Source organism: Nannospalax galili, unplaced genomic scaffold (assembly GCF_000622305.1).
Source record: "Nannospalax galili isolate Female #2095 unplaced genomic scaffold, S.galili_v1.0 scaffold762, whole genome shotgun sequence".
Lineage (NCBI taxonomy): Eukaryota > Metazoa > Chordata > Mammalia > Rodentia > Spalacidae > Nannospalax > Nannospalax galili.
This window is the reverse complement of record NW_008350126.1, coordinates 4,355,869-4,367,393: the sequence shown is the minus strand read 5'-3', so window position 1 is coordinate 4,367,393 and position 11,525 is coordinate 4,355,869. Positions and strand designations below refer to the sequence as shown.

Sequence of the window (11,525 nt, the reverse complement as noted above, 5' to 3'; positions counted from 1 at the left end):
CTTCCTCACCTAGCTGTAATCAGTTGCTAATATTTCTTCAGCTTAAATTGGTGTCAACTGACCATTTCCCCAGTTCTATGCTGGGTTTTTGTCTGCTTGAGATTGCATGAGTCCTGTACATGCTGACATCATTGCTGTACATTCATATGTGCAAGGTCCCAGGAACTTGTAGGACTCTATTTCCATATGGTCATACACATCGTTCCTGTGTCTTAATATCTTCCTGTCCCCTCTCCCTCAATGGTCCCTGAGCCCTGTGCAAATGAAGTTTAATATAGGAGTCCTGTTCAAGGAACATAGAACAGGGGTAAAGAGGACACTAATGAATCTCTCAATTCTCATAAATGAAGCTCTCTCATGCAACACAGAGGGCCAGGAACACAAAAGGTCACAAATGATCAAAGCATAGAGTCTGCCCAAATAATTTTTATAATCTCTTTTTTTATTGTTTGGGAATTTCATACATGCATGTAATGCATTTTGATCATATCTACTCCCTATTCTCTCCCCTCTCATTCCTTCCCTCCCCACCACTTCTCCCTCCCAATCTCACATGCTCTTTTATAAAAACCCAGAGTCCACTTAATGCTGCCAGTACGTGAATGGTTTCAGAACTATCCACTGGAGCATGGGTGGCCTCTCAGGGGTCGCATCCCTGAAGAAAACTGACTCTCCCTATCCCAGCATTGCCAATAGTGCCACAGACAGGAGTAGAACTTCATGAGCCCCTCCCCCACCCATGCTGGGATTTTGGATGGCTTGATCTTGTGCAGGTCTTGTGCATGCAGTCACAGCCACTGTGATTTCATGTGTGCAACCATGTTGTTGTAGCCAACTGATATTGTTACACTGTTTTGTTGCGGTATGCACTCCCTCTGGCTCTTACACTCTTTACACACACCCTTCCTTGATGGTCCCTGAGCCTTGGGAAAGTGTATAGTAAAGATACCCCATTTAGAACCCATCATTCCACAGTCTCTTATTCAATCCATATTATCAGTTGTAGGTCTCTATGTTAATCACTGTCTACTACATAAAGAAGCTTCTCTGATGAGGGGTGAGGGATGCACTAATCTATGGGTATAAAGATAAGAATTTAGGGGGAAGTTTATTACTATGTCCATTATCAAAATAATAGTTCTCAGCTGGGTAAGTTTGTTGATTACTTTTCTCCCCTGTAGCATACATAGCCGTTTCCTGCATTGTGAAAGCTAGACAGAGGGATGCAGACTCCAGGACATTACAAACTCGATTTCTCCATGTCCCAGGTCTCAGGCTGAGGTGTTTTCAGCAACAGGATCACCATCCAGTTTATTGGAGAATTCACACTTCCAGATTTTAGCACATATTATGTTAATTAATTAGAGCACTGGTGCTTTTGAAAGGATGGACAAGTGCATCAACAGGTCTGGAATATAGGCATATGAGGCCAATTGACATTAAACAAACTGAAAAAGAAATCCAGAGAGAAATAATCATTCTAGAAATCTATAATGGAAAAAATTTGTATGTAGTTAAGAGAAGATATTTCAACTCATCTTATCCAGTATATAAAAATTAACTCAAGATAAATCATAGGTGTTAGTATAAACCTAAAACTTCTGAAAGAAAATAGATTAGGAAAAGCATGTCCAGGCTTTGGGGATAAAAGGTTAAAAGAAGAAAAATAAAGTTACTCTGAGTAACTCAGAAAAGGAGGCAGACTTAGCAGAGCTACATGGTGACAGATCTGGAAGCAACTGTCTGTTGATTTCTCAAACACACATCAAAAGCATGATTTCTAGAAAAAACTAGACAGTCAAAATATAAATCATTTCTACATTTTAAATATATAGCTGAGAATTTTCTAAAGTCACAATTTGAGCCCCAAAAGTTATGCTTAATACTGAATAATACTAAATATTTTTGCATCAAAACAAACCTTATTGCAAACATTCGTCAAACAGGAGCATAAAACTAGCGAACCTTCTGGAAAAGCAAAATGAACACACAGCCTAATGACCTGAGGAAGGATCATTGCAGTGGGCCCATTCCAGTTCAGTCCTTGAGGCTGTCTGTCAGGGTGAGTTTGTCAAAGAGGTACTCAGCCATGGGGTCTTCTGGGTCCCCAGGTGGCAGAAAGATGGTCAAGTAGTTGTCCATCTCGTTGAGAACTTGGACCTGTTGGTCCAGACAGCATGTCTTCAGGAAGTCACAGAGATGGGCGTTGCCTTTTTCAGTGGCCAGCCAGTTCAGGCTCAGGAAGCACTGGTTGATGGTCCTCTCCAGGTGGAAGGCCCAGTCCATGGCCTGGAAGCCATTCCTCCAACCATCATGGTCTGGTCTTGGGATGTCATGGAGGATGCTGCGGCCTCGGCGCTGATTCTGCAGGAACAGGAACATCTCGGCAGTGGCCTTGTGCTTGTGTGACTTGCTCAGGAAGGAACGCTTGAAGTTCTCCAGGGCCACGTTGTCGCAGTTGCAGTAGAAGGCCATGGACAGGTAGGTGTAGGAGGCATAGAGCTGCAGCTGGATGTGCGTATTGATGGCATCCTCGGTAGTTCTGTCTCAGCTGAGAGAGTGCTTTGGCCATGGCAAGCACCTGTACACAAGGCAGGCCCAGGCAGCACCTGCGAGTGTGCAGAGGAGCAGTGGAGGATGCGAGGGCTGAGCCGGGAGGCGAGTGTCGCTCGGAAGACAGAAGAACCCCAGTGGAACGCAGGCTGGGCCTGGCTAGATCTGGGGCAAGACCAGGTACCTCAAGACGTGGTGAGCACTGGCGCTGGACCAGGAAGCTTTCATGTGTGCAGAATATATGAACAACTAATTCAAACTTAATACTGCACAATCCATGAGACGTGCAGAAACATTTGGTTACTTCAAGAAAAAAATGGGTGTGAAATAAGTGTATGAAGTCATTCTCAATAGCATTAAGGATATGCAAATTTCAAAAAAAGACTTGTAGGCTTTTTAGAATGGCAAAAAGTGATCTGCTAAAGGGTTGAAGGTAATAGATGCTGAAGGAACAGCAGCACCGGCAAGTAACACTGCTCTTGTTACAAAGTGGTGGTAACTGCAGAAAACAGTTGGCAGTTTGTTACAAGCACACTGTAGGGCCCAGAACTGTCATTCTGAAACATTTCTCCAACAGAAAGGAAAATTTGCCTCTACTCAGAAACCTTTGTACAAAAGGTTAGAAACTGGAGAGATGGCTCAGCAGTTAAGAGCACTGACTGCTCTTTCAGAGGACCCAGGTTCAGTTCTTAGCACCCACATGGTAGCTAACTGTCAGTACCTCCAGTTCCAGGGGATCTGACACCCTTTTCTGGCCTCTGTGAGTGCTGCATGTGTGTGCTATGGTGTGCTTACACGCAGGCAAAATGCTTTAACACACAAAATAAAATTAAATCGATTTTTAAAAAAAGTTTATGGAGACAGCATTCACTTTGTGAAGTGTTAGAAACATTGGAAATGTCTTTTGCTAGTGCACAAGATGGTGTGCATCTATACTACCTGTACTTCTCAAGGCCTGGGTGATGGTTCAGTCAGTAAAGTCTGACTAATGAGACCCTGTCTCAAAAAACAAAGTGAACAGCAACTGAGGAAGGACAACTGAAGTTGTCCTCAAGCTCCACATTGATGTACACATGCAAACACACACACACACACACACACATACACACACACACACACACACACACACCACACAGAGCAAAGAAGAACAGTTCTACTCAGCATTAAGAAGGGCAATACATGGACACACATACCTTCAAAGGTAAATGTTGAGTTCAATAATCTACATTCTCTAGGATTCTATTTACATGACATTCTACAAAGGGCAAAACCACAGGGTGAGAAACAGCAGTGGTGGGCAACAGCTGGTCCTAGGGAAGAAGAAAGTCAGTTTAGTACTTGCATCTACAACATTCTTGTTCTTGGAAAAGTCAAATTGTATTCTAGCAAGCCTAGAGAACCACCTTTCCTGTCTTGTGCAAGTAAGAACCAAGTTCATCTTGAAGTTACCCACGCCACTGTAGCATACAGATGGCACTTCCCTGAGTCAGGGAGGAAGCCTGGAGTGTGTTGGTTTTCTGCTAAACGCCCCTGAACGTGCTGCCTGGGAAGTGGGAGTTGAAGGAGTGGAGGCAGAGGAGGTGAGTGAAGAAATCAGAGCTTGTCTAGGCTGCTTTGCTCCATCTGGCAGACAAATTTTCTTTGAAAACTAAAAAGAAATGGTATACTTTATTTGTCATTTCTAACTATTTTTATTAGGCTGGCCCCAGGCATCTTTATAAAAATCAACTTTAAAGTAGAAAATGGAGCTGCTAGGATTTGTGCTTCATGGAGCGGTTGAAGCACTAATGGATCACATTAGAGATGGGAAATCAATCCTGTTTCAGTGCTCTATCATCTATTTATCCTCTTTATGACTCATCGCTGTCAGAGCTCGTAGACATTCAAGTTCGTTGGTTCTTTTTAATTTTTGCTTTTTCGGTTGTTTTTTGTTTTGTTTTCCTTTTTGTTTAAAAATACCCGTAAGTCAGCTGTTTCAAGCTCTTGCTGCCTTCACTCCCCCCCATGATGGACTGTGCTTGGAACTGTGTCAGAATGAGACTCCTTTCCCTTAAGTTGCTTTCGTCAAGCTATTTAATCAGAGCAACAGAAAATGACTAAAACAGCTCATGTAGAAAGTCTACAGAGATAGTGTATCAGTCGGCCTCTCAACACTGTAACAAAGACCTGGGGTGATTAGCCTAACAAGAGGGAACACCTGTTGTGGCTCAGCTGTCAAGAGCGCCGGGAAGACCCAAGTTCACTTCCTAGCTTTCATGTCAGGCAGTTTACAATTGCCTGTAATCCCAGCTCTAGGGCAGCTGATACCTCCTGCCTCCCTGGGCACTGCACTCCTATTCACATATTCCCCCACACAGATGCATGCACGTACAAATAATTTTTTATTTTATTTATTATTTTAATTTTTTATGTGTATGAGTGTACTGCCTGCATGTATGCAAATACACCCATGTTGTGCAATGCCCCTGGACACCAGAAGCAGTCGTTGGATTCCCCTGGAACTGGAGTTAAGGATGATTGTTAGCTGCCATATGGGTGCTGGGAGCTAAACCCGGGTCCTCTATAAGAGCAGCCAATGTTCTTAACTGCTGTGCCGTCTCTCCAGCCTCACACATAATTTTAAGGAAAGGAAAAAAAAAAAAGAATAACAAAGCATGAGAGAGTGGGGTAAAGACTATAAGGTCTTTTGAATAATGGATAATCAATAACTACTCCTTGGTATCACTATAAATAATGCATACTGTATTATCCTATAGGTCTTTAAATTACAGAGGTGTAGCATATATAAAACTTACAGATAAAAGAGGCAACAAAACAGATCTTCTTAACTGATGGGTGAAAGATGCCAAGCCAGGGAAGACTTTTCTGGGAAGGTGGCTGAGTAAAGTTTTAGGGGGTATTAGAGGGAAGAGAGAAATGCTTGCAACTCACAAGTCTCAGGAAGCTCAGAAACTTGCAGGGCTCACAAGGCCCCTTCCCAAGGTTTTATAAGCAGAAGCAACTGGAGAGAGGAGATTCTCCTTTTAGCCGAGCTGCCTACGAGATGTGCAGGGAGCTCCAAGCTTTCCCAAGTCATCACTCAAGGTGGGTGGACTTTCCGGCAGAGATGCAGTTGCCTGTGAGGCAGCCATGCTCCTGTGAGCAACCCCAATAAACTCTCTGATTCACTAAGCTACACTTTAGAGGAACTGTTTTTTGGTCTGTCCTTGGTGTTCTATGTGGTGTTTACATCTCCCCAAGAAAAGTCACACAGCAGCAAAATTTTACATTTGCACAGAATTATAAATGTGAGAAGGACATAGATGTGGGGACACGAGAACGTTACAGTTCCTTAGATTTCTCATCAAAGTAAGATTATACAGGAGATGCAAAAGAGCGAAAAAAAAAAAAAAATCAATGTGGTCTGTTACACGTTAGAGAACTCTAAATCAAGATCTTTAACGTGCAGGCTGTTGTAGTTTATAGACTGCGTCCTAAAGCCTAGATCTGTTGATTGCTAGTCAACATTGACTGAAATTTCCTGAACTTGCATTTTAGTTCTAAGTTGGGGAATACGTAGTGCTTTCACTTTGGGTGAGTTAACTAAATTTTATGCCTCAGTTTTCCCTCGTGTAATATTAAGGGGCAAGGTTAAATTATTTCTGAATTCCTTTTGTTATTTCATGCTCTAACCTGTCTTCAGTCCAATACTCCCTGTCGCTGTGGATGTGAAAATGTCCCCCGTCTTGAAGCTCTGAAGTCTTGCTGCAGTGGGCTAGCCAGCTCATTGATGGAGTGTCACCATCTGAAATTATTCTTCATTTTTATTGTGTAGATGTATGATGTTTGTGTGTGGGTGTGTGGGTGGAGATTATGAGAGGACAACTTTATGGAGTTCATTCTCTCCTTGCACCTTTACATGAGTTCCAGGGATTGAACTCAAGTCTTTGGGCTTGTGCAGCAACTTTTTACCCATAGAGCCATCTCACTGGCCCCTCAGCTTCATTTCTTTTTAAAATCAAACTTTGTTTTGGGGTTACTGACATTTGTATGCATTTGGAATAAAGTAATAAGAAAAAGGCATCTTATGCACTGTTTCTGCAAATGATAGCATCTTGCAAAGATTTATCACTTTGCAATAGCCCAAGCCAGCTGTGGTCACTTAGAGAGCCAAGTACAGATGTTTCCATCTCGAGAGGCTGTGTTTTGCCCTTTTAGAGCCACTTGCTTCAGTCCAGCCTTGATTCTGGCAACCATTAATCAGTACTCCACTTCTGAGTTTCATCATTTCAGAAATGTTACATACACCGAATTATTCATTATGTCACCATTTGGAAATGGCTTTTCCCCTTCATTGTATTTCCTCGAGATTCAGCCAAACTGTCATCAATACTTCTTTCTTTTTTTTGACTTTTTGAGACAGGGTCTCCCTGTAGCCCCAGCTGTCCTGGAACTCACTATGTAGACCAGGCTGGCCTTGAACTCACAGAGATCCGCTTGAGTCTGCTTCCCGAGTGCTGGGATGAAAGGCATGCACCACCACGCCCGGCCTTAATACTTCATTCTTTTATGATGTTGAACAGTGTACTATGGTCTGTATCTACAGCTGTTTTAGCATTCACTCACCAAACAGGCAGCTTCAAGCTTATGAGAACCTCCAATAAAAAGCTATAGCAATTATTTGCAAACCAGTATTTTGAGTAGACATAAATCTCTCTTTCTCAGTGTTGAGTGACATAGCATTTAATTGGTGAGTTATATGACAATTGAATATTTAGTTTTATAAGAAAACAACTCTCAGTTTTCTAGAATGGTCCATGGCTTTGTGTGCCCACCCACAGTGTGAGTTATTGTTTCTTGAATCTTTGCCAATGCTTGATATGTTCACTATTGTTTTTAATTATTTTTTTTCTTTCTTTTTTAATATTTTATTTATTATTTTTATATGTATGCATGTATTGCCTGTGTGTAGGTAAATGTGCCTGTGTTGTGTAATGCCCTCAAAGGACAGAAGAGGCTGTCGGATCCCCTGGAACCGGAGTTATGGACAGTTGTTAGCTGTCACGTGGTGCTGGGATTTGAAGCCAGGTCTTCTGTAAGAACAACCAGTGCTCTTAACCTCTGAGCCATCTCTCCAGTCCCTATTGTTTTTTTTTTAAGATTTATTTTTATTTTAATTAAGTTTATGAGTGTGTCTGTGTGTGGGTATGTGCACATGGTTGCAGTAATCACTGAGGTCAGGAGAGGGCATTGGATGCCCTGGAGCTGAAGTTACAGGCAACTGTGAACTGTACCATGTGGGTGCTGGGACTCAAACTTGAGTCCTTTATAAGAGCAGCATGTGCTCTTAACTGCTGAGTCATTTCTTCAGCCCTGCTGGTTTTTATTTTAGCCATCTGATAGGTATATAGTAATATCTCATCTTGGTTTAAATTAGCATTTCCTGGTGGGTGATAAAGCTGTCCATCTGTGATAAAGCTGTCCGTCTGTCCATCTGCTCTCTGCTGTTCATGTGTCTTTGAATCACAAGCTCTACTTCGTACCTCATTTTCAGTATTGCTTTGGCTGTGCTGTGATCTTTGCTTTTTCATATAAATTTCATAATAACCTAGTATATTTTTAACAGAAATTCTTGCAGGGCTTCAGCACTGCATTAAGCCTTAGATGAATTCAGAGAGAATCAGCATCTTGGGATCCCCGGGCATGATGCACCTTGCTCTTGTTTAGGTTTTCTTTGATTTCTTTCCTAGTGTTTTCCTATACCCAGCAGTTTGTTGTGTGTGTGCCTGAGTATGTTGCTGTCATTAGAGCAACAGGAAATGGCACTGCGGCTTCCTATTTCCTCTTCAGATGTTGGTATTGGCGTGTTTGAATGTCCTTGGTTTTGCGTGTATTGGTATGGGTCACCGTGATCTTCCTGGTTCTCAGTGGTTAGTTTCAGGAGATTGTTGAAGATGTTCGGAAACACTGAGATTCTGTCAGGTGTCAATCATGACACAGCAGATGGGGAAGGATTTGTTTCTGTTTTCTGGTGTGTGTTCCTTTTTAGTCCCCTCCTCGTTTGTTGTGCTTTCTAGAATTTCTAATTCTGTGTTTAGTGTGGATGGAAGGGTGAAAAAAATTTCCCTCTTTCTTTGTTTCTGATCTTGGGAGAGAAGTTTCACTTTTTTCCCCCCTTAGGAATAGTGCCGTTGTTAACTTTACTTTTTTCCACAAAAGGACACTATCAATTTGTTCTTAAGTTCCCAACAGTCAATCACAATTTTTTTTGAGACATTGTAATTCCCTGGCCTGAAATTTGCTATGTAAACCAAACTGGTCTGACAATTCCAGTGATTCACCTCCCTTGAGTTCCTGAATGTTAGAGTTGATATAAGCCAAGGAATCACAAACATGGTTAAAATGAGAAGAGGTTATGATAATCGGAATATAGACTTACATGTATGAAATTGTCAGAGAACAAACTCAATAAATGCTTTTAAAAAGACAAAAAAAGACAGTTTGTCAGGGTGAGTGGTAAGATTGCACTTTAGGTAAATGGTTCATTAGACTGAAACCTCACTGCTCTGAAGGCGGTAAGTGTGGCTTCTGTAGGTAGTTGTGTGCAGTGTGATATGTCTGCAGCAAATCCAGCAGGTGGAAATTGACCAGCATCAGGTGGTGAATGCTCAGGTCTGATAGGATGTTCAGGCAAGAAGAGAATTGCTCATTTTTTCCTCAGACCTTGAAAGACATTGTTTGAGACTAGAAAATTGCTCCCTGTGAGAGATTCAGTTCCCAGCACTGTGCCTGGAAAAATCTCTGAGTTTCGGGGGCAGATGCTGGCTCTGCTTTTGATTGTTCTGTCATCATTTTAATTTTTTAATTAAAATACTTAAAATACTTAAGATCCTCATGAATTTCTCTTTTTTTCTGTGAATTAAAAGATACTTTCAAGAATTCTTTTGTAATTTTCATATTGCTCTGAACTCAACTTTGTTTGATGGTAACGTAACTCCTTTTAATTTTTTGGTTTATAATGTTTGTGGTGTGATGACTAACTTTACCCTTTAATTTGGCTAGACCATGGGCTAAAGAGACATTTGGAGGAAGCATTATCCTAGGTGTGTCTGTGAGGGTGTTTAGGAATGTGGTTAATATAATAGATTGAGTGACACAGATTACCCTCTGTAAAACAGCTTTAGCCAGTCAGCTGAGGATGTATTTCAACACAAAGAGCTGCCCTCCCCCTTGAAAGAAGGAGCTCTGAGTTTCTGCCTTTAGACTCCATTAGGAAGGCCAGTCTTTTATAGGTCTCAAGCCTGTCATGTTGGGACTGGAACCCCATCGTCAACTCCCACAGGTTTCAGGCCTCCAGACATGGAATTGATCCACACCCTCACTCACCTGGATCAGCAGCTAACTAAACGCAGTCCCAGGGCTTGTCCACCTCCCTGATCACACCAGGCAGTGGATATGTATACACCCTGTAGCTTAAGATTCTCTGTACAATTAGGATCTCTATGAAACCCTGAATAGTACATGTGTCATATATTTTTCTAATCCCTTTTACTTTTAATATAACCATGCTTGAAATGACTTACTTTATAGACAGAATATTGCTCATTGCCTTACTATACAGTCAATCAATCACCTTATTGAACTTATCCCATTCATACATGGAATAATCGCAGCTGTCTGGGTAATTCCCATCTCCACCTCCCATTACACCATTACACTGCTGCTTCATATCTATGACCTCTGTCTTTGTTTCTCTTTCTTCCCTCCTTGGTTATTTAAACATTTTTGAAGATTCTGTTTTCATTGATCTTTAGTGTTTTAATGTATACCCTTTGGGTTATTTTCCTAGAGATAAATATTACCACAAGTCTAAAGCAACACACACACACACACACACACACACACACTGGGATCAGACAGTCATGGTGGCACACCATTGTAATCCCAGCACTTGGAAGGTGGAGGCAGGAGGATCAAGAGCTCAAAGCCAGTCTTGGCTTCATAGAGAGTTTGAGGCCAGTCTGAGTTACATGAGACCCTGTTTCCAACCAAACACGTCAATATTGACATTTCAGTTTAAATATCCCTTATCTGAAATACTTGGGACAAGATATATGTTTAGATTTCAAATTTTAGGAACTGTGCATAAGGCAAAATATCATGGTGGATAATTTTCTATTTGTTGCATTGTGTTGATATTCTAAAACAGATTTGGGAGAAATTTAGATTGAATCTTCAGAGTGTGGGTACCCCGCCTGCAGTATGTGAGTGAAGTGTAGAAAGCTTGTACCCCCATTCTCCACGATTTTAAATGTAATTATCTCAAATATTTATTATGTGTAATGAGACCATAGAACGTGATTTAAGAAACTCATGAGAAATACATTCTTTTGTACTTACTCCTGTTTTCGACACCTGCTGATTTCCTTGGTGACTGTGGGACTTCTTTTACCATGGTTTCCTTGAGCCTTCCTTGAAGGTAAACTGGCCAGCAACAAACTTTCTTATTTTCCTTCACATAATGTATTTATTTCTATCCCTGAAGGATAATTTTTTAAGATTTTATTGTTTATGTGTATGTGTTTGTATATGTGTGTGTTCCATTGTGTGTGGGTGCTCTCAAAGGCTGGAAGAGGGCATCAGATCTCCTGGAGCTGGAGTTAAAGCCAGTTATGAGCTCCCTGGTGTGGGTGCTGTGAACCAAATTTGGGTCCCCCCCAGTACCCAGATTTCCAATTGGAAGTCTATTGAGGCAGCATTCTAAAAATGCTGCTGGGGGAGGGGCTGGAGAGAAGGCTCACCGCTTAAGAGTACTCACTGGCCGATCTTGCAGAATAGCCAGGTTCAATTCCCCGAACCTACATGGTGGCTAACAACTGCTCTTAATTCCAGTTCTAGAGGATTCTGAAACACCCTCTTCTGACCTCCACAGGCATTGCACGACACAGGTACACTTACATACATGCAGGCAATACACTCATACATAAAATAAA

General features: G+C 41.6%; 1 protein-coding gene across 1 annotated transcript; it reads right to left on the bottom strand.

Annotated features, from left to right (window-relative positions):
* Nucleotides 1-2,037: 2,037 nt before the first annotated feature.
* On the bottom strand, nucleotides 2,038-2,572 carry LOC103745438 (ferritin heavy polypeptide-like 17). Its single transcript, XM_008847361.1, is given in 2 exon segments — nucleotides 2,038-2,536; nucleotides 2,538-2,572. Coding segments are annotated over 2 exon segments (534 nt in total).
* Between the last annotated feature and the right edge of the window lie 8,953 nt (nucleotides 2,573-11,525).